At 38.3% G+C, this 23,847-nt stretch overlaps 1 protein-coding gene across 3 annotated transcripts in view; it reads right to left on the bottom strand.

The window, feature by feature from the left end:
• RCAN2 (regulator of calcineurin 2) overlaps positions 1-23,847 on the bottom strand; it is a 92,461-nt gene that overhangs the window by 43,006 nt on the left and 25,608 nt on the right. The window contains exon 1 of one of the 3 annotated variants that reach the window (XM_037392076.1): positions 429-735. The exons of the other annotated variants lie outside the window; for them this stretch is intronic. Coding sequence (XP_037247973.1) covers positions 429-515 — 87 coding nt within the window. The 5' untranslated portion in view covers positions 516-735. Of the gene's footprint in view, positions 1-428; positions 736-23,847 lie in introns of those variants that run through there. 3 annotated transcript variants of the gene reach the window in all.

Here is a 23,847-nt window from a genome sequence, read left to right as displayed (position 1 = left end):
GAACTGAAGAAAAGAAACAGCTTCTGTTCAAATGAGTAAGAATATCTGAAGATTATCAACATCAATAAATAACATTTATGGCAAGGCTGGTCTAAAAAGTGACACTGGACTAAAAATATCTCAACAAAATTAACAATGAATGATTTGTTATGAATATGAAACATGTATATGCACAGATGTCAGTTATATAACCCATTTCTTATATCATTAAAGCGTAAACACCAGCCTATTCTTTCAGCTTATCAAAACACAGTAAAAAGCAGGCATATTTCTCTCCCTTAATTAACAGATCTTTTTAACTGCATATATTTTACTATTGCAGCAGAATCTCATCTGCCTCCTTATTCTGAATTGCTACATAGAAATGCCTATTGCTCCCAAAGGCTTTTCTAAGAAGTATCTGTAACAAAAGAATTGAAGGTGCATACCTTAATCTCTTGGTTGGCAAAAATCTCCACATCAACCCCACAGGCAACCAAAGTGGAGACATCACAGTCCATGCTAGGGGCTGGCATCCCCCTGTTTTCTACACAGAGTTAGGCAACCTCTGAGTAACAAATGATTGAAAGAAAAAAAAAAATAATCTTCAATTCAGTATTGCAACTGAACAGTCCAAAATTCTGGTTCAATGCTGACAGTAACTGCTAGCTTCCGACACAAGCTCTTTGCACTTAACTGAGTTGCTCCTTGCCTTTCCCTCGTACACCCACCAACTGAGCAGGCACAGCATAGTAACAGCGCTATTTCATCTCTCATGGCAATGACATCACCACAAAGACTGACATAAGCTAAATCTATTTTTTCAACCCTTTTATCTCTAGGCAGCACAGTGGATCAAATTGAACATGATTATGTGCTAAATCTGAACTCCGACTAAATCAATTCAAGCAGTATTCACTGGCAACTGAGTCATAGCTGTTGTTTCAGCTGAGTGCTTATGTTGGCAAAAAAGATCACCTGACACTGAAAGCTCCACTCCGAGTGTAAATTAACCCAGCGTTTAAAGTCACTAAGCTCAAGGTAATGCTCATTACTTTATTACACTTTAAAATCCACAGCAGAGCAATAATGAAAGAAAAAATCCAAAAACAATTAAAACCTCAGCATTCTGCTTTTAATAGCTCTAAGTCTTCTTTTTTAATAAAGCATGCTATATAACCTCGCACATGAGATTAGAGAATACATAGTCCTATCATCAGGAGTGATCAACATACTGCAGATTTGATCCCAGTACTTAGACATACAAGGTGCACCGTGACACATCTTCAGCAGCATGCCTGCGTGTGATGTGGAAGTCAATACCCCTTCAAAGAACAGAACACACAAATTTGCCTTGAAATGAGGACCTCACACTAGGCAACCTTTATACCATCTGCTTTTAGGGTTACTCCTTCACAAATGCAACGGTAAAGAAACAGACTTAAGTGAAGGTGTTTTACACCTGCTGACTCAGTAGTCTGTTGATTCTTTACAAATTTATTTTTAATGATAGAAATGAAATATCTACAAATTTGGGACTTCTAAAGTTGATCTTTATCTCAGACTTGCACCATTATTTTTCCTCTGATGTTTCATTCTTGTGATCCATAATTTAATTTCAATTGTCATAGGCCTAGAGATGACATTTATGGGTAAATCAGATTAACAGGTAGAATTAAAACATTTAATTATGAATATAAACCTTGCAGAAGCATACAGCTCAATGTCAGAGACTGTTCTGCTTAGCTCTGCTTCGTTGACAGATAATGTAGCTTGTACTACACTCTGTGATGCTGCCCAATTTGCTACTGGCATTTGAACTAGGTTGTCTGAAACTCCCAGACATGTATGCTGACCTGTGGTCAGTGTGGGCTGTGGACTACTATACTTTTAATGAAATTTAATATGAAGACGCCTGGGGAAAATACATCCTTGCACCAAACAGACACCTAATGGCAAAAGCAGCTTCAGACCAGACTCAAACCACCCAGCTTCCCATTTTACTCTCACCAGCACTGCACATTTATTAAGCACAGGGAATTCCAGATTAGCTGATGACAGAAAAATCTCCACAGAGTAATTTGTTCTTTACCGCTGCGAGCTGGCAGTAAGGTTAGATGCTGATACAGAAAAGCTGAATTATCAAACCATTCTTTTCCAAGTTCTATTAAATTATTTGCCCACTTTTTAACTTGTATTTATAGTAGCCCCCTCAGCAGTAATCACAAACTGAGATCCAGAACCAGGACAAAAACTTATCCCAGCACTAAAGATTTTACAAAACAAGACTATACTGCAAGACTATACCGATCAACAGAAATGGATAGGTTAGTACAAAGCAGCAAATGAATCAATATAATTTATTATGATAATCAATCGTTTTGTACACCAGTCAATCACCAACAAGTTTTTTTTCAAAACCTTAAGAAAACACTTTTTAGAAAAGCTAATGTTTTTGTGAATGTTTAGAGGAACTTTTATTCATGCATTTGAATATCACACAGATGTAGTCTCATAGAGAAAAGCCATAAACATGCCTGACTGAAGTTCTAAGCAGGCAGCAATGGAAAAATCATGTCATGAGAAAACTGAGAAGTTTGTAAGTGGTTCTCAAAGAGCTGGAAGGAAACACTGAAAGCAAAGACGAGTCACGTATATCTGAGCCTAATGAAAGTTTTAGCAGTAATGGACCAACAGAACAAAAAAACATAACAAACATTTGAAAAAGGAAAAGATAAAGATTTAAATGATGCTGATCACTAAGGTCTAGAAAAACATCTGAAGTGAAAGTGATGCCTGGCCTGAATGTGGTTTCATAGCAGTGACAGAAAAAAGGTCTTACGATACAGTGCTACACTGGATAGTTCCATAATTCCTTTCCTTTTTTCATCTTTAAAACTGCCACCTATCAATTCAGTAGCCCATCTCCTTAATCTTCTTACAAAAACTGGTACATGGTGTATGAACTGACATGTTCCATTTCATGATTATTCTTGCACTTCTACTGTTAATCTACTTTCAAAACAGAAACACTGCAATTTTTTCACTCCATCCGAATAAGGAAACCATACTGGTATCACAATTAGTTTAATTTCTTGTTTCTTCTTGTCTATTCCTAAGCATAACCTATTTTTTTCCCCTTAAAAACCCCTCTAGCTCACTAGGGCATTTTACTGAGCTCTTTACAGAGAAAAACCTATTTGGTTTTGCTTCTCAAAAACAAAGATTACCCAATCTTGGCCAATCTTGTGTTCTGGATTTGTACAGTGCCTGGGATAACCAATCCTAGTCTACAACCCTTTACTCCCATGTGTGGAATGTTTGTTTTTCTATGGTGCTACCATAGCTACAGCTATGTCTCAGTTTAATACACATAAGTAATACCACAGATTTAAGACTGTTCAAGATCAACTGTCATTAGAACAACTTGTGCAAAATCTTAACCCTCCTTTTGCAAGCAAACTATTACTGACTTAGCCTTAGTGAAACTTCTCTGTATGTGGACCTGAGAGTAACATCAGCCACAGTGTAAACAAAAGCAGCAGCTAAATTCAGAAGCAAGTGTGACATTTTTTGCTCACTGGATGAAGCTTGTGCTCATTATTACTAGTAATAGAGGGGTTATTTCTATAGGAGCTCTGCTTGCAGGTGTAAACCAAATTAAGGTGCTGTACAAATCCAGAACAATAAAAAGAAACCCTACATCAATGACCCTTTGATACTTGAATGGAAGACCATAAATAGATTCATATTATCTCTCACTCAAATGTTTTTAATGATGTGAGTCTTTACCAATCTCATTTAGCCTATTACACAAGTCAAAGGTATTTAAAGCAAGCTCCCTTATATACCTGTTACTAGGAACATACTTCTACAAATGCTACTGTCTTTTAGCAGAATTATAAAAGATAAAAACATTTAACAACCCATAGAAATTTATGTAAGAGATGTGGAAAAAAGCCCAGAAAAACGACAGTTCTTCCAGTTTCTCTCTCTGCAGCAGACGGTAAGAAAGGCCAACCAGATACATTCTTCAGGAGCAAAGTTTGCTCCTTCAAAGAGGTCTTTCATACAGACATTAAAAGAAAGTAGACTACTGAAGACTAAGTTGGGTTCAGCTCAGCCAAAGGAAAAAGAACATGCATAACTATTTCTTTTCTTTTGACAGTAAGCTTCAACTTATGCTGAAGTAAACTGTCCCCAAAAAGAATGGAAGTAACAGATAAATCCAGCCAGAGGAACACACCACCACTACATCAGACCATGGGAATTTGGGTCAAGAATTGGGAACTGAGGGGAGGAGTTATCCCCGTCTCTAAATGCACTGCAGTTTATGCTCTGTATATATGGAAGGGCAAAAGGTTAGCATTTTCAGGACACAGTTCAGAGAGAGATATCTGAGGTTAAGGGAGATGTGACAGCAAATGGGATAAAATATATTATGATTTGCTGCTATAAGCTAGCATCACAGTGCTAGAGGAATTCACGGTTACCTGGAAATAATATTCCCACTCTTAATTCCCCAACCAAATGGCCATCAAATGTTACTCTGTTATTATGCCCCTTTTAACAATGTTGTGAGGATTTTAACTCTTGATACATACGCCCTTCTTAGTACATGAAAAAGCCTGAGACTCCATTAATGTCCATTAGCAAACTTATCCAAAAACAGAGTTAACAGCTGAAACAGGAGTATGTTAAGCAAGAGGAAGCCTATCTGCACCGACTTCCTCTTTCCTAGATTCTAGATTTCCATCAAAAATTCATGAATGTTCAGAGACTATGGAACACAGCAGTATCAAAGATGTAAAATAGAGCAACTAGCTCATTTTTGAATCCCCAAAGGTGATAAATGGATTGTATGTCAAATAAACCATCTTTTAGAAAGAAAATGTAACTGTCATTTACAATAAATAAGGAACAACAAACTATCCAACAGCTGCAAAACCACTGATTTTTCCAGGATGAGTTTGACCCCCAAGTTAAAGTTTCTACATATTCTAAATTGTTAACACCTGTAGCTAAAAAAAAGACTCCAATTCATCCCTTCTTATAACAAATAATCACTCCTATGGTTTGAAAATTTTTAAAGACAGAGAATTTTGGCCAGAGGAAAAAAGAGAGAACAGAGGTTTAATTAAAATTAGAGTAACTCTAAATCAGTACATTACTCATACATATAGAAACTCTAGAGCTTGGAAAATCCCTAGCTGAACCATGCCTTGGCGGGCCTTGATTTTTGGAGAGGTAACTTTTCTGTATTGTAAGTGGTATTTTGCTTTTTTGTAGGTAATAACTTCCTATCAGTCACACTTACAGACCTCAGAATCTCAGGGTCCAAGTGTCAGAAAATAAAACAGATAATAAACATTATGAAGGATTTCTCCTTCCTTTAATAAGGATAATACCAAGCAACTCAAAGTTCCACATATGATAATGTGAGAATACTTCAGGGGATGAATAAATGACTGTGTCATTTAGCTACATACAAGTTTCAACTCTACGTCAGAATTGTTCAATTACTTTTAACATGGCAGCACTGTTCATAGTCCTTAAGCTTCAATGTGTGAGGAAGCGGGGTGGTGTGAAGGGGTGGAAATCAGTGCATGTGTTTTCTGTCTACTGGAAATGGTTACAAATCCTTCTCTGTGCCAGATCCACACAAAGTAAGAACTGTTACGGTTCCAGACTACAGAACCCCCTCATAAAACAAACTGACGTGGTTCACAAGTCAGGATGTCCTTGATTCATTTGGTGAACAGATGGCCACCCATAGAATACATAACACACACATGAATCCCTGATAACAAAAGAGGATCATAACCCTGTAGTGTAAGCTAAATTTATTTGCAGTCTGTCTACATAGTATCACAGATAAATTGCATAGGTTTCAGCTTTAAATTTAAGAGAAATAAACTTAGATCTCCACACCCTGGTATATACATTGCCATTGTAGGCAACAGATTTGGTACTCGGTTTTAGTGCTTCAGCATGGATAGCTAGTGCAATGTCAGATGCCTTAGGGTATCCAGGACATGCACAGGGTTGACAAATGTGATAAAGGACTTCTGGAAGACCCTTCTCTTCTGAACCATCAGCCAAAGGCCCCAAAACATTCTTTAAAATATTTAAATTAGCACTAAGTACCTGCATTTGGGCAACTGAAAGCTTCATATTCAATACACCCAATGGACTCTAGAGTGGGATTTTGCCAACCATTCGCTTCTTGTGTAGTTTAGGATGGTCTGAATTGCTCTCTAACCTCCACTGACTACTAACTAGATTTCCAGCAACTACTGCAAAAACTTAAACATACACTGCATATGCACTGTATGTTTAAGGTGATGTTTAAATTTAAAGTGTTGAACTGAATTCTACACATTACCACTGTGCCTCAATCTCTTCAACAGCAAGATAGGAATGGAGATAACTACCTACTGTGTAGATGTATGGCAAGGTCAAGGAGCATATGTAAAACAGATTTCCCAGGCAAATTTCTAATCAGTGGATTTTTATGTTATCTTTAATTTTTATATATATATAATTTTATAATTTAATTTTATAGAAGTGATAGAATGAGCAAAGACAGCAAAACAGGTGAAGCACATATATTTAGTCTTGCAGTACTTGAAAAAAGATTTAAAGCCAGGTCATGCATGGATTCTGAAGAGACTGCCACACACAAAGGATGCCAGGCCAATGCTCTGAGAGCTGCAAAAACCCCTGAAATCTCAGGCACCTTCTCAGTTCACATTGGGAAGATTGATGAGCTCATAGACTGGCACAGGAGCAAGATGCTGAAGAAATGGATTCAGTTCTTCACTGAACTACCTTTATGACCTTGGTCAAAGAACATGCAAGAACACACATTCAGAGCCCTGTGTTTTATTTGGATTTTAAGTGTAAACTGAGAAGGGCAGGTAGTCTCCATCACTAGACACAATTTAATGCATGATGCTGGTTGGGATAGGCCTACAATAATCCCACCTAAAAATGTGATTTACAGTTATCCATGAACTCTAACAGTTTCAAAATGTATTTTTAAATCATTTCCATTTACCCTTACTTGTCTCAGTCTAACAAGAGTATTTAACATGCCTGTATGTTTTCCTTGTCATTTGAGAAGCTTCACAGCAAAATGCCCTTGAAAGTAGAGGCTGGAATACCAATGCTCACTGTTGTGAGAGACCAACCTTATCTCTGAGCTGCAGCTCTGCACAGGACACACAGGTGAGAGATGTAATGGCTGTGCTGAGAGAAAACAGTGCTTACTGCCAAGCCAGAAAAAGCAGTCCAGTTCAAAGGAAAAAAAAAAAAAAAGTAAACTGTCAAACAGCATACAGTCAGACAGAAAATAATGAAGCAATGAATAACAGATTTCTTATGTAATTGCTATTTTATCCTGATATTATAGGGTGGCTATTTATTTTGCTGCAGCACTTTAAACCAGATAGTCTCTTCTCCTGTTAATCCCCTGATCCAAATGCAGACACACAAAAAAAGTGTTGATACGTACAATTTGCCATATAGAAATATCCATTCTTGTCTTCATTACAGACAGAAGATGACACTGTCTTCCATTTTGATAAATTTTCTGCTATTATTCTTTTATGTGTGTGCAAAGGACAGATGGAGATAGATAATATGGGACCAAAAGGTCGGGTATCAAGTTTCTCCAGTGGCTCTAAAGTGAAATGTGACATCTGTTAAGGAAGTTACATGCTCTAGAGGGGAAAAAATTGCAAGCGATAAGAAAAAAAAAAATCTGAGTAATTCTAAAGTATTAGTGAACTTGTAATGTATTTACAAAATGGCTTTATCTCAGTCCTTCCCCACAAGGCTAATTTCATGATTTCACAAACAGAAGAGACCATGATGGCCCATTTAAGAGCCTGTATATTATGTGAAGATATAACAGATCAGATTCAGTTTCTTCCTTTTCCTCTCCCTAAAAACCAGACTTATTTGCCCAACAAGAACTTGAGAAATATTCTTCCAGTGACCCAACCCAGAGATGGACCAGAACCAGTCTTCCATTCTTCTGGTTTACACTCTCAGTCTACTCAATATTTCAGTAGTTTTTATAAAGTGTGATACAGCTCTAAACAGATATTAACAAAAATTAAAAAATTAAAACAGAGCTAGTTCCCATACAGTCACCTCATGCATGAAGTATCAGTACAGTGGTCTCAGAAAATGTTTATTTAATACAGTTCTAAATCATTCAGTCATTCTGTACATTGATTCACTCTAATAAAAGGGCATTTCAATGCATTGTCAATATTAAATTGACAGTAATTAAATAGCAGATACTTTTAAAAATACAAGTGACAGAAAGCTGATCTAATTTCAAAGCAACTTGCCTATATTAAAATAATCAACTTCTTTCTGAAACGTGGAGCTGCAAACAATGAACCCAAATGTACGCTACTATGCAAACCAAGACATTTTCTAGTAGAAGAACATTTCCATACAAAAATCCTAACACATTCTAGTTTTGATAGTCTTCAGGAAAAAAAAAAAAAACCAAACAACCCTGAAGTATTTCTGAATCGAGTCATCGAGATTCATAAGAAATCTGGTCTGCACCAGATATTCTGGCCAAATCAGAGCTACTACTGAAATACCTAATACAGAGAAAGCCTCTATGTCTACCAGCGCAGATTCTTCCCACTTTCAAACAACGGCACCAGCCATCCTTGCAGTTGAGGCAGCAGTTCTGTATATGCCATGCAAAGTTTATAGTTAGGTGCAAACTGTCAGTTAAGACCTCAGGCACACATGTTCCTCACCACGTTACTCTTAATCATGTAGGAAAGCCTAGACAACAGTGACTTATCAAGAGCTTTTTCCAAAGGCTGGAGAGGGAGAAGCAAAATATTGGCTCCAACTAATCAGAGCAGTTTAGCTGTTACTTTAGCTTTTGGGGTTTGTTTGGTTTACAGGTGTTTTCTTGGGTTTGTTTTATTTAAGTAACTTAATTTTAATCAGGAATCCCTGTAAAAACTTGAAAACACAGAAACAACTGTTTCTATAAAGTTCTGTGAAGTTTCTTGTTTTCTTGGAAGCACGACACTTTCCCAGCCTCAGATTTTTATTTATTTTACAGCTTCTTATGGTCTTCTGGTTGCTTTACATCTAGGCAAACCCTGCTTAGGAACTTGTTTGAATTCGGGAATATGCTGGTTCATATTTTGAAGCTTGCAGATGAAATGGCTACATACATTTGGACCTTGGACTGATTCCTGAACTGTACTTACAGTTACACCATTAAACTAAGCCTGCCCAGAATTAAGCTTAGTTTTGAGACCAACTAGCACACAACAGTCCCCATCTGTGTCGGTACTGTTGGTCTTCAGCTGGGAACATCTCAGCTGCTGTGGAGCTCCACCCATGCCCAGGAACTGCTGGGAGAAAACACTACTTACGTGGCACAGCTAGATTTACTAGCCACGTTTACATAGACAAACATGCTTGAACTTACTGTTGTAGATGCTGTTTTTAAGACTTCTTAGTTGCCCCCACTCCCAGTCAGACTTTAACAAAGTTAGCTTGTAGAACCTAATGGAACTGTTCAATCACTATTTTTTAAAAAAAATCTACGTTAAAATGTTCAAATTGCAAAGGTGAAAAAAATATCACTAGATCTCAGAAAACGCTAAATAAAAATTCCACAAATTCATAACTTCAATCCCAAAGCAACCACCTTTGACTTCTGCATTGAAGACACAAAGATGCAGGCTCATTAAGCTGATGTGGAGTTGCTCTCTACAGAGCAGTTCAGCTGTAATTTTGTCCAAGCTAGATTTAAACATCCAAGTGAAGAGTCTCTCTTTAATAAAAACAGTAGTTAAAATATAAATTTACCTGCTACTCAATTCTTCATTTCTAATCGTGACCACTTGTGCCACAGTTATTATCCGCTCTAAGTTTTGCTTACAACCTTATCACACCTTACTTCACATCATCATCAAGCAAAGTGTGCTTACTTATTTTATACTTCTTCACAAATAAGATCTTCAAATTATCTGGGAATATTTATTGATGATTTAACTTTAATCTGCTAATTATTTTTGTAATCTGTTACCAAGAATGCAAGGTAATATTCTCTTCTATCAATTCACTGAATCAATTCACAGAACAGTTATGGATACAGCTTTGATAGAGAATCTATAGCCTTCCTCTACACAGGGAATTGAAGTTTATCACATAGCTATAAATCACTTAATTTTCTCTTTAAATCAGTTACATTAAAACAGCGCAAATAAGCTATGAAGAGAAACAGTGTCAGCACTGAAGCAATCAAAAATAAGAAAATTTGAACCATTAAGAGTTAATCCAAGAACCTCACTTTTCATATACTGTACAGGATCCCAGTTTTGGAGGCAGGGGTAAGGGAAGTCTCACTAAAAAAACCTACTCCTCTCCACCCTGTGCCCTTTGATGTAAAACACTCCATACCGACGTTTACCATCAAATATGAATTTGAGATTGTATTAGTTTGGAGGTCACTATTTGTTTCGCAGCTTTCCTCTGTAAAGGAATCTTTTCCCTTGCACCACAAAGCAAGTAGAGCTTACTGTAGAAAGGGGGTTGTTTCTTCATAGCTTAAAAGACAAAAAATACAATTTGTATTTAATATGCAACTTTAAAATAGTAATAAATTTTAGTCATAAACTGAGCTTTTATAGTCATAATTTCATACTCACCCTTCCATCATCAGATGGACAAGCAAAATTCTATTTCAGTTCACCTGATATATCACCAATTATATTACAATTTCCTCAGGCCACAGAGATAAAATTAGGCTCAAATATTCAACACATAGCAAGAGGCATCTTGGATGTATGACCTGCTCTCAAAGGATCACTTGGAACTACTTTGTTTTATTCCATGGCACTGGTTTCATCAACTTGAACAAGAAGAAATTCATGCTCCAAAACATGCGTAACAGAGAAAGGTCACAACTCTAAATTAGCTCTTAAAAGACTGCTAAAAAGTATTCTAGCTTTGCATTATATCCCATGATAGTAACCATTTTTCATGGAAAGGATATGCTCTGCAGGTAATACAGATTTATTCCCACTCTAAATTCCTAAGTGTATATCACAAGCACGTTTATGTTTCTATGACACAAGGAAGTAATTGAAGACAGTCACAAGCCAAGAAACATTCCTTGAAGATGACTGAATTAGAACTTGAAGAAAAAATAATTTCTTATCTTTTAGATAGAGCAACTGTAGGAGTTATACATTTCCTGTTCCGTCAATGCTCTTTTAGCATCTTAAAATATTATTGTAACATCTGGTTGCCATTTACAAAAAATTTTTACGTACACCAATGAATGCAGCCAAATTTCTGAAGGGACATGTACCAGACCACACGCAGTATGTAGATATTAAAAAGAACAAATTCTCCAGCGAAACAATTCCTATATCAAGCTGCAGATTATTGCAGGGCAGCCTGCCCTGTATTAAGACTGTCCTAAGAGAAGCCCACTGAAGTCTCCAAGACATCACATTCACTGTAATGATAGCCGTAGTATAAAAAAATTGCACATAAAAGATTAAAAGAGCATCTTGCTGACCACTGAAAGAAACCCTCATCGGTTTAGCATCTGGCTATGAGCCAGGATGCACAGTGGTCATGAAACAGGGGCAAGGTACAGTCACAGCCTAACACTGATTCCACCTTAGTAGCAACATAAGCCAACAGGGACTAAAAGGCATTAATTCATAAAGATAAGTGTTCTGACAGCCATAAAAATAGTCCCAACTTGCTGCCTTGTTTTTGTAAATATACAAAAGAGAAGGTGGGTGACAGACAAGAGAGTTTCTATCTTAAGATCCACTTACATTCAAAAGCTACTAAATATCATAGAATCCTAAGTTGGAAAGGACCTCTAAAGGTCATCTAGTCCGATCTCTTGCAATGAGCAGGGATGTCTTCAGCTAGATCAGGCTGCTCAGAGCCCTGCCCCACCTGACCTTGACTGTTTCCAGGGATGGGGCAAATATTTCATGGTATTTTGAGAACACATAGATAACAAAAGCTTTTCTAGAAGGCAGAGTAGTTGCCAAGGACAAAAGCATGCCATAAAGAATCTTCAAGGCATTGACAGGTTTGGAGTTACATGAGTTTTTTTAAATGTCAATTTAAGATCTGGAAAAATTATTTAAATTTTAATGGCCTGCATCTTTTGACTCATCCTCTAATGCCTTTGAACATTCCCTAGTTACAACAATTCCTGTAATACAATTTACTAAATAAAATCTTCAGTTTATTAAGATAAACACAGCTAATTATTTTTACTGATTTATTACTATACAAATTTCTGGAAGCAAAACATTTATGCAAGCTGAACGTACAAAATCAAAATTAGTTCCTCTGAAGGGATTACAAGTTAAGACCTATTTTAGCGCTACCTGTAGACCAAAAGCTGAGCAAAACCTCAATATTTTTTATAGCACAATTAAAGGCAGCATAAAGAGAATAAGGAGATAACTTTACCATTTAAAAATCAGTACCCTCAGACAGTGATTTCATAATTCACAGGATATCTGGGGTTTTTTTTAGTTTACATTCCTGACTTAAAATTTTTTTATATGTAATACTGATGGAGAACCCAGCTGTAAAGAATTTGCTTTGAATTGAAGTATTATTTATTTCCATTGGTGAATGGGAAGCTAGAGGTGGTTATTTTCAACATGAATTTATGAACTGTAATAATAACAGAACACTGTAGAAGAACTTATTAAATTGAAGTCATCTGAAGTCCATGTAGTTTTTAATTCAAATGAAAGAACAGAAACAGATCTCTGACAGATTTCAGTTTCGAAAATGGGAGATAAAGAACCAAAACCAAGCTCCTTTCTTTCCACTATCTCAGACCTTCTCCATTTATGATTGTACAAAATCTGCTGCTACCCAGGAAACCACAGAAAATGACTAAATTGGAAAAAGAGACTCCTGGATCCCCTCTATAGCCTGTTTTTGCAGCATAAAGTTTTCTAACCGCTTCATCTTGTCCCTTACATTATTTTTGAGATCTCATTATTTGAGTGCTTTCTTGTTTTAATGTGTTATTTGTAAGTGCTAATAAAAAAAAACCCCAAAACTTTAACCTCACATCAAAGGCAGAGGGTTAGGTCAACCTCAAATTTGATCAGTTCGGGTTGTGTCATCAACATGAAAACCATATGACTGGACAAAAATAAACACAGCTTTCTTAAATATAGGTGGAAGCGCAGGAGGCAAGCAAGCCTATACAACCTTTCGAGATTTTTCAAAGAGGTTTTGAAAGAGATCAGTGCAAGCCATACATTCAAATGCTAAAGAAAGACAGCAAAAGCTTAAAGTTAGTTTCTTTTTGAAGAGAATCTTTAATAGATTTTGTCTAGCATATTTTAATTCAGATAAATAAATGGGGAATCACATGTAATAAATCATCTAATACAGTACTGGACAGCAAATTGTTAATGCAGAGAAGACAGGATTGGTATAGGAACTGCTGTGTGTAGAAGAGGACACTACCTTCAGTGCCAACTGAGGAAATACCAGGCTGGGGAGAGGCTATTAATACCACTTCTATTGAAACAGACTATTACAGTAATTTTATGTGGCATAGTAATGACAACCCATGCAACAGGCACTGGCAAAACTGGCAATGGTTTCAAGTCTTCAAAACACAAGAAAATCAAGACTGGGATTACAAGCCATAGACCAGCAGCATGGGTAAGGTAACAAACTAGCATTTAGAAAAAGCCAATGCAATCCCAGGTTTCGGCAGCAGAATACTTCCAGGTAAAGAAAGACAAATTATTATGTTGCTTCGCAACACCTCAGCTCAATACTCAGTACAGTATAAAGAAGAGACAGATAAAAGGCAAAGGTGGCACAGCAAACAAATACACACTTGTCATTCAATAACAAGCTCCAAGATGTCTGTGGGAATGCTAACAGGACAACATGATTGGTGTTGGTGTTGGAAAGAAAAGGACAAGAGTAATTTGAAAGATTTTTAAGTGCAGGAGGGAAGAAAAGCAAAGAACGTGATAAACCTGAAATGGAACTGTACAATAGTGGTGTGAATACCTAAGAGTGGCAGTGCTAGAGAGAGGAAAAAAGAAGCCTGAGCACACTTTGATTTCATACCACTTTGCATCATCTGATACATTAGAATTATGGTCACAATGATTCATAAGGAAGATGCTTAACAGCAATATTGAATAATGAAATAGCATGGAACAAAGCGTGGGAGTTGTGGAACCCAAGCACGTGGTCAGGTCAGCTCAAGAGATTGCTATGGCTCATACATTCCTTCAGCCGCAAAAGCAGGGGGAAAGAATAGTTCTTAAAGTTGAAGTTTGCTAAGCATAGATAAAATCAAGATTGTCTGGGTCTGTCACCTGGAATCCAGGCAAAGATATTGTGACATATGCAGCATAAAAGAACAAAAAAGACGTCAGAAAAAGAACAGGAGTTTGGTTTCAGTCATTCAAGTTTTTACATTGCCAGCAAAGCACACGTAAGAGTCCATTAAAACAGGCCAGCTGGATTTGAGGAGCCAGGTAAGAACTGGGAAGCTGAATCAACTCCAGCTTCTGTCCTGATGACTGAAGTCAGACAAAAAAAATAAAAAAGGAATGATCCAAGGCAACATAAAGAGGTTTCCTACCAAAAGGCACAGATCAACAATGGGTTATGTCTTATCAGTAAATTGGGAATACAGTATCAAATCCAAGTCTAACAGGAGCTCATCAATAACTTAAACTAAGAACATATTGGAAGCTACTTTACTTCCACAGAACCTGAATTTAATTTGGGTAAAAGCTTCAAGAAGTGCCAGTGGAAGAAGTGCCAAAACTTGTGCAATAAAATGATCCTAATGACTGCTAAATCAGTGCAAGCAATTGATCATTTTAAATTAACCGGTCTGAAGCGATAAATCTAAGCGTGGGCAAACAGGAACCAGGAGAAGTCTGATACTAGCATACCAACACTCCTGAATCCACCAAGAAAATTACACTTCATACAAAGATTTTATAGGAATGCTTTATAAGAACAGTCCTAAGCTGTGCCCTTTCTGTAAGGGGAAAAAGACTGATAAGAGACAGGGATAGCTGCAGCTGGAAGGCAAGCCTGGACAGCATTTAGTCCAGCCCCCTGCTCTGTGCAGGGTTAAACTACAGCAGGTTGTTCAGGGTCATGCCCAGTCAGGGTTTGAGTATTTCTCAATAGTCTCTCTAGACAAGCTCCGCTAGGACTTGATCACCTTGCAATAAAACACTTTTAATATTATAAACTATTTTTTTAATATTTAAATGAAATTCCCCTTTTTCAATTTGTACCCACTGCTTCTTTTCTTTTCACTGAACAACACTGAGAAGAGTTTGGCTTCATGTTCTTCATTCCTCCCCATCAGGTATTTATACACACTGACGAACTCCCCCTGAGCTTTCTCTTTTCCAGGCTGCACTGTCCCAGCTCTCTCAGCCTCTCCTTGTATGATGCTCAGGTCTCCGTATCACCTTCATGGCCCTTTGCTGGAGTCTCTCCAGTGTATGTCTCTCTGGTACTGAGGAGACCAGACCTCTGGTTCGAGAACAAGAACTCCTCACTCAGATGGGAGTGAGCAGAGGGAAAGGATCACCTCCCTCAACCTGCTGCCACCACGCTTCTGAATACTGACCAGAAAGTCCTTGGTCCTCTTTACCACCAGGATGCACTGCTGGCTCATGCTCAGCTTGGTGTTCACGAGGACTTCAGGGCCATTTCTTTCCAGCCAGTCAGTCCCCAGGATAGCCTGATGCATGAAGTTGTTCTCCTCCAGGGACAGGACTTAGCATTTCCCTTTGCTGAACTCCATTAAGCTTCCTGCTGGCCCATTTCTCCAGCCTGTTGAGGTCCCTCTTAATGACAGCACACCCATCTGGTCTTACCAGCCACTCCTCCAGGTTTTCTATTGTCTTCAGACTTGCTGAGGGTGCACTTGCTCCCATCATCCAAGTTATTAATGAAGATGTGTCCTGGTTTCAGCTGGGATAGAGGTACCTTGCTTCTTAGTAACTTGTGCAGTGCTGTGGTTTGGATTTGGTGTGAGAAAAATGCTAACAGCACACAGACACTTTTGACTGTTGCTAGGTGAGGTTTATACCAAGTCCAGGACTTTTCTGTTTCTCAGGCCCTGCCAGTGAGAGGGCTAGAGAAGCGTGGGAAACTGGGAGGGGACACAGCCAGGACACCTGACCTGAACTGGCCAAAGGGATATTCCACACCACTGAGTGTCACGCTGAGTATATAAACTGGGGGAAGAAGAAGGAAGGGGGGGTGTCATTCAGAGTGATAGCGTTTGTCTTCCCAAGTCATGGTTACACATGATGGAGCCCTGCCGTCCTCGGGATGGCTGAGCACCTGCCTGCCGGTGGGAAGCGCTGAATGAATTCCTTGTGTTGCTTTGCTTATGCATGTGGCTTTTGCTTTACCTATTAAACTGTCTTTATCTCAACCCATGAGTTTTCTAATTTTTACTCTTCCAACCCTCTCCCACATCCCACTGTGGGGAGTAAGCAAGCAGCTGTATAATGCTTAGTCGCCAGCTGGGGTAAAACCACAAGATGCTACACAGCACCAGCTTAAGTAGCAACCCTTGGGGTGCACCACCAATGACCAACCTTCAGCTGGACTTTGCGCTGCTGATTACAACCCTTTTAGCCCAGCAACCGACACACTTCTCGACCCACTTCTCAATCCACTTCACTGTCCACTCATCTAGTACCCACTTCATTAGTTTGTGTATGAGGGTGTTACAGGGGACAGTGTCAAAAGCCTTATTAAAGTTGGGTTAAACAACATCTGCTGCTCTCCCCTCATTTATTGAGCTAGTCACTTCATTGCAGACCACCATCAGGTTGGAGAAGCATGACTTCCCACCTATTTCATATTTTACACAGCAATGTAAGGAATGAACCAAACCCCATTTTTAACATTTTCTTCCCCATTAGTTGCCTTTGTTGCCTTTGCTTTTTATTCTGTCTCTCCATGTCTGAAATTCAACTAAGTATACCCTAGTATAGTAACTTATTTGTAGATGGCTATTCAGTAGCTCCACAACAGATATGCACAGATCAGAATATAATCCATAGTAATGGGATATTCACTTGTATACCAAAAATGGGTTTTCCTTCTAAAATGTCTGACAGTTCACATGACTAAGAATCATGTTAATATGGCCCCAAGAATTCTTTATTATCCCGGTTTAAGTCCCCCCAAGCAGGTGAAAAAATCTCAACTTCAATACTCTTCACATAAACAACAGTATTTTATGGGTGTGTCTATATTTGCATTTAGTTCAGATCAGGACTGTGCTTTTGAAGCATGCCTCCTGACAACACCCAGCTACCACACTTTGTTCTATACTGGTGACCAGGCTGAGTGTACAAATCTGATTTCTTTGGACAAAACTGAAAAGGAAGAGGCATTCCAGGAGCATAATGAGTACGCTCAGTCCAGAGGACTTAAACTATATTAAAAAAGTAATCTGAAATACACACATGTACAACTATTTTCCTCTACAGACAGAGTCCCGCTTTGCTATCCCGCTCTCTGAAGACACAGCCAATGAACACCAAGATCTCAGTCCAGAGACAGCTTCATTTAGCAGATTGTCAGTAAGTAAGAATTCAAGCACACAGTACTCAGCCACTATATGGAAAAGAAAAAATTATCAACAATGCAAAAAAGATTAGGTTGGTGCCGGAATGATGCTAACCATTTTCCATCTCTTCAGAGTCATGCAGGAAGGAATGCAAAGAATGAGATCTTCTGATCTGTAGTAACAACAATGCTCGGAAGGGCCAGTAAGCAGTCCAAATAAAAGCATGACCTTAAGAGGCCTGCAACAAACCATGTCCTACCTATGACAGTTTATATATGCAAGCAAACTCTACCTTTGCAAACTGGACAACAAAAAGGCTGATACCAGACCTATCTAGTGAATCAGTTTTCTTCAATAGATTTGTCACAGTGTTTTCATGTGAAGATTAAATGCTTTCCAAAGCCATTAGTAAGAGAACCATGATACAAAGAAATTACTGAGTTTGCTGAATGGTTTTCACAAGCCAAGGAGCAGGAGAATACTCATGCACATAAAACCACATTACTTTCCACGATACACCAATACAGTGCCCTGTAAGTGTACATCTCATAGGACAGTAGAACAGTCTACATAGGAAAGGACCTCTGGAGGTCACCTAGTGTAACCTCCTGCTGAAGGCAGGGAGAACTTCAGTCAAATCAGATTGCTCAGGGCCTTGTTCAGTGAAGTTCCAAAAACTCATCAAGGATGGAGGTTTCTCCGCCTCCTTCAGCACCTTGATTCAGTGTTTACCCACTGTGAAAACTGTTTTTCCTTATATCTAGTCAGAATCTCCCACATTGCAACTTGTATTTGCTGCCTTCCACCCTTTCATCGTGTACCTGCAAGGAGAGCCTGGCTATCTCTTCTACACTAATTTGATGGCGGAAGACAACAACTAGATCCCCTCCTGAGGCTTGCTCTTCTCTTCCTTAGGCTGGACAAACCCAGCCCACACAGACAGCCTCCCCACATGTTACATGCTCCTGCAGTGCCCCTCTCCAGTATGCCTACATCTTTTTTGTATAGCAGAGCCCAAAATAGGACACACTACTCCAGATGTTGCTTCACAAGTAAACAAAATAAATCACCTCCTTCAACCTGCTGGCTCTGCTCTTGCTGACGTAGCACATTATGCAGTTAGCTGTGACTGAAGACTAAAATTTGAACATTTCAAAACACAGAAGCCTCATAGTGAGAAAACAGGAATGAAACACAGTTGGAAGCAAATTTACCCATCTACTGCATCCTCACAGATAGAAGCGTTACCCTTCAAGTGGCTTTCCACCCGGCAATAAAGTGGCTTCCTGCACTGCGGGAAACTCAAGACATTGTCCCCACGCTCCCTGGGAAGTCTCTTTCCCATATCACTGCAGCTTGTTTCTGCTCCCAGTCCTCCCCAGAACGCCATTGCACTGCTTCTTCCCTTAACCTCTCTCCCCTCTCACTTTTCATTCTGGAAGCCTGTTTTTCCTAGCGCTCACTTGCCTCCAAGGAAGAAGTAACACCTCTTTGACTGTTCAGCAGCTCAGGTTTCAGGGTCCAGTAGCTCACAGAAAGCAAACTGAGCTTTCTCTGTAGGCCAGTCCCAGCCATTGAAACAGAAAACAAAGCCACACATCCAATAAGTAACATGCTAATACTAAGCATTCAAATATAATGTAAATATCACCCGTTTCACAAGCACTTTTAAGAGCTCTGAGTAAGACTGCCTTACCAAGATCCTTACACAACAATTTCATTAGTAAGCTTGAGGAAGCATGGGCTGCATGAACAGGATGTTAAAATGGGTTGAAAACTTGCTGAACTGACAGGTTGAAATGTTAATAATCAAGTACTCAACATCCATTTGACAACAAGTAATAAGCAGAATATCATAAGGGTCAGTAGCAGGGTAGATACTGTTCAGTATCTTCCTAAGCACTCTGGACAACAAGACAAATTGCAAATTTGCTGGAAGTGCAAATGATAGTAAAATAAGGGGGAAAGCCTTAAGTTGCAGCTTGGGAGGTCCTGACTGGACATTACAGAAAAGATTCTTCACTTGAAGGGTAATGAAGTATAGATGCCATCTACCCAAAGAGGTTGTGGCGTTTCATGGAAGTTTTCAAAAGCTGATGAAAAAAAAGTCAGAGCTGATCTTATCTAGTGCTGGCAACAGTCCCGACCTTGAGCAAAAGGCAGGACCAGATGGCCTCCAGAGAACTGTTCCAACCAATGTCTATGATTCTGTGAAGATACAATGCAGGAACTGAGGTGTTCAGGGCAGCAACGATAATTTGGGGAACAACCCTGGGGAAAACAAAGCACATATCTGTCCGCTAAGCAGATGCACCAAATAAAATGTTTTGTCGTTCTGCTCAGGTAAATGGATACTTGTAACCACTCTCAAACTCAAAAAGGAGTTTGTTAGCTTCAGGCCTTCTCATTCAGGCTCTTGATTATCATTTGCATGGGTAAAAGCAGGGAGGTCTGCTTGCTCGTAGACTCAGAAATAACTCAAGTAGAAAAGTCAAATTCTCAATATGATAATAACACAATATACTTTGATTTGCCAAGACCTCAGAAAATACTTCCTTCGTCCAGTCTGACAATTCTCTGTTAAGCTGGCTCCTTGACTGCCACTTAAATATCATTGCAAGTCCATTTAAATACCTTACTACATTTCCCCAAACTTTGAACTACAATGTAATTCACCACAGCAGCTTTTACCTCTTTTTACCTAGCTGGCCTATAAGCTCTTCCAGTATTGCCAACAGAAATAAGATGTGTACAGGATTGAATTCCAGTTTGAGCAGATTGTTTTGCAAACAAAACAATAACTTTCACAGTAAAGAGTTGTCTCACTACCTAAAAAATATTCAGTGACAACTACTCTGTGCTGCTCTATACTCGTCCAAGTTTCTTGTACTCAGTTTTAGTTGCCTTGACTGCTCCAGTAACTCGTTTCTTTGAAATCTGGCAAGCAGATTTTCTACTGGTTGTTTAATATTACCTGACTTTTCTGCTAGCCCAAGAAAATCAGTTAGCTTCCATATTATTTTTCTGCAGTATGCACGCACACACACTACATGCACATGTACATGCAACATAAAAAAAGCAGAATAAAAAATCAAACTGGTAGGAAGATTCATTGTCTGCCCTTATGTACTCAAAATATAATAAAAAGTAATCTTTGTACTCAGTTTATGTAAACATATTAAGCTAATTCCTTCTACACAGAGTAAACCCATTTTTAAATACTACCTTAGAGCAGAAAATTTGTAATTAAATGGTCTGGCTTGGATTCATTGAGAAGTCAATGTTGTATAAAGATGAAAAATACCACCAGCATCACTTTAGGTATTACAGAGGGACATGAGTCATGACTACGCAAAAAAAAAAAAAGTTCCTGGCATCACTAGGGCTTTGTTATTCTTTTTGATTGTATTTATTCCTCTACAGTCTAGTACATTGTCTTAGGCGCTGTATTAACAAGCACCTTTAAGATGCTATGTAAGTTACAGATAAGGAAAGTAAATCATCATGTGAAACAATGCAATAAGTAGTAAATAAAAATAAGACATTAGTTTAGATTTGTAATTTTCTAGCTAATAAATTATGAGGAAGTTTTTCTGTCGGTAAAACTTCTATTTAATGTGCTAAGAGGGCATCAACTCCTAAAAGCTTCATGCAGCAGACTACTGCTACTGGAGGAAAACTGCCATTTAGTATGAATATGGGGTCAAATTTAGCTCCTAGTAGAAAGTGAGAAAAGCAAAAAAATTTCCCCCCAAGTGACTATAATTCATATCACATGAACTGCAACAGACAATGATATCATGAATTTGCATCCTTCTTTAAGAAAATGCAGCCAAGTAGGTAGTGCAGTGTCAAGGGATTAGTGATAATCCCAAATTAATGTTAGTGATAACCCCAAATTAATATTATTTTCTTCCAAGGCCCATGTACGACAAAATGGAGTACATTTATGAAAACAATTTCTCTGCAGAATCTGTAAAGTGAGTATAAACTGCATGCTCATCTAGAGGTCTTATGTCACTCAGCACTTGAGTTAAATGAGCAAGGAAAGGAGGGAATCAAAAATGGCAGAACTTACCATCTTCTGACACATATAGGTAAAATTCAATAACCACATCACTGGTCAAAAAGTTCAGCCCCTCTGTTTGCAGCGCTTGACAAAAACTTTTTTATGTTTAATGCATTTAAAACTACTGACGTATTCAAACATCTCAGGAAGGAATTCTCCTCAGTTAAATATCTATTTATCTTTATGCACGAGATAGCAACTGTATCCATTAGTTACCAATTAGCTCTTCTAAGTATTTCTGTGTATATCTGGAGAATATCCTCCCTCCCCCATAAAGATCAGAATACGGAAGATTTCTACCCACACCCTTAAGCAGTCAAGTGGCGATGACACAAGTAATGTATTCTTAAATTAGAAGATAAGAGATAAAACTAGAGTATTTTATCAAGTTATTTTTAACAACGACAAAAAAAAGGCTCCTTACCAAGGCTGGGTATTGAACAGCACAAGTACTCAACCTACACATTTTGTTCAAAAACATGCTGTAAATTTATTTAAATAATTTACTACTGCATATTTTAGCTGATCCCATTCATCTCAGCCAGGCTGAAACTTTATCCATCTTATGCATTACCTTGCTTTCCAAGTAATCTTATATACCTCAGTGGAGCTTTGCTAAATAAGACAACAAATAAGCATAAACATGGATCAGATTTTAATCATCTTAATGCAATAGTATTTCCCCTCCCCTCTTTAAAAAAAAAAAAATAAAAATCAGGGACTACCTGTAATAGCAAGGCATGTTAAGTGCCTTAACTAATTCTCACTAAACATTTTCAGGATAAATGTCCCTGCTGTAGAAGGTGGGATAATAACTGAGCACTCCAATACACATCTGTAGTGTCCCAGTCAGGACAGAAACATAAACCTGTGAACACAATTTGGGTCTGAAGTCCCAAACAAGTCTGCAATCACTCAGCTATGCTTTCTCTCCACAGTTTGGATACCAAACTATCCACTAAGGATTTGCCACTTACTATGTATCTTGCATCATTTCCTTTGTAGGTGGAGGTATAAATACCCTTGTGTCAGCTGGTGCAAAGAACAGAATTTGTACAATCCACAACTAAACAGGTTGAAGGAGGCAAACACTGACAGGGAATAGATGGGGTTAAGAAAACAAAAAAAAAAACCACAATGACACAACCACCAAGAACTAGAAAGGGATATATGAAGGCTATTTTACCTACACAGTCTTGTTTTTTCTTCAAATCATGGTGTGGTTAATTGACACAAGAAAGAGGAATTGTATCTGAATCCAATATTATGAATGGAATTACTAGCATATATCAAGTGGAGAACTTCAGTTACCAGCAAGAAGCAGAATGGTAAAGAAAAAGGTCCCACATTTCCTTTCCAAGCTTTTAAAAAGGTCCTTATCCCCACCTTCTGGTGAGTCTATTGAGACAGACGATAGATTCCAACCATGAAAAGCAAAGCATCCTAAAAGTTAGATAAAAGCTCACATTTACAGTATCAATGCAGATAGCTTCCCTCACAAAAATAAGCTACTACCTTTTTCTTAGACTGCACAGAACCTATGGCTTACATAAGTACATAAAGTAAGCAATAGACTGAAACCACTTTAAACACAGCAGTGTAGTTCACAGGGCAAGAAAGCAAAAGGAATTTAAGTTTCCGATTTCAAGGAGGGGTGGAGGTTTGACTTTTTTCGTTGTAAATAACATGCCCATCCATGACACTTTTCAGAGTACAGGAAGATTATAAAACTAAATCTCCAGGAACAGGATTTGCATTTGTTCCAAGTGGGAGTTTGGGGTTTGGGGTTTTTTTGTTTGGTTTGGTTTGTTGGGGTTTTTTTGTGTTTGGGGTTTTTTTTTTTGGGGGGGGGTGGTGGGGTGGTGTTGAGGTTTGGGTTTTTTCTGTAACTCAAGTTTGCACACACTGATTTCCACCATCACTCCCCATGGGCCAGATTCTAAACCCTTCCAACACATTCTAAAGCTCTCTTTCCAGGTATTGTCCCACCTGTTCAAAAGGAATCAGCTACAAAATACCAGCCATTCATCTCTAGTTACAACAAGACCTTTTCTAAGCACTGAAAAACTGTTAACTTCAAAGTTCAACAATGTAACACAGTATTAAATGCTTGTCTAAGAACTCTCACATCTGTAGATTGAGT

Source organism: Falco rusticolus, chromosome 6 (genome assembly GCF_015220075.1).
Source record: "Falco rusticolus isolate bFalRus1 chromosome 6, bFalRus1.pri, whole genome shotgun sequence".
Taxonomy (NCBI): domain Eukaryota; kingdom Metazoa; phylum Chordata; class Aves; order Falconiformes; family Falconidae; genus Falco; species Falco rusticolus.
This window is presented reverse-complemented; position numbering and strand designations above follow the sequence as displayed.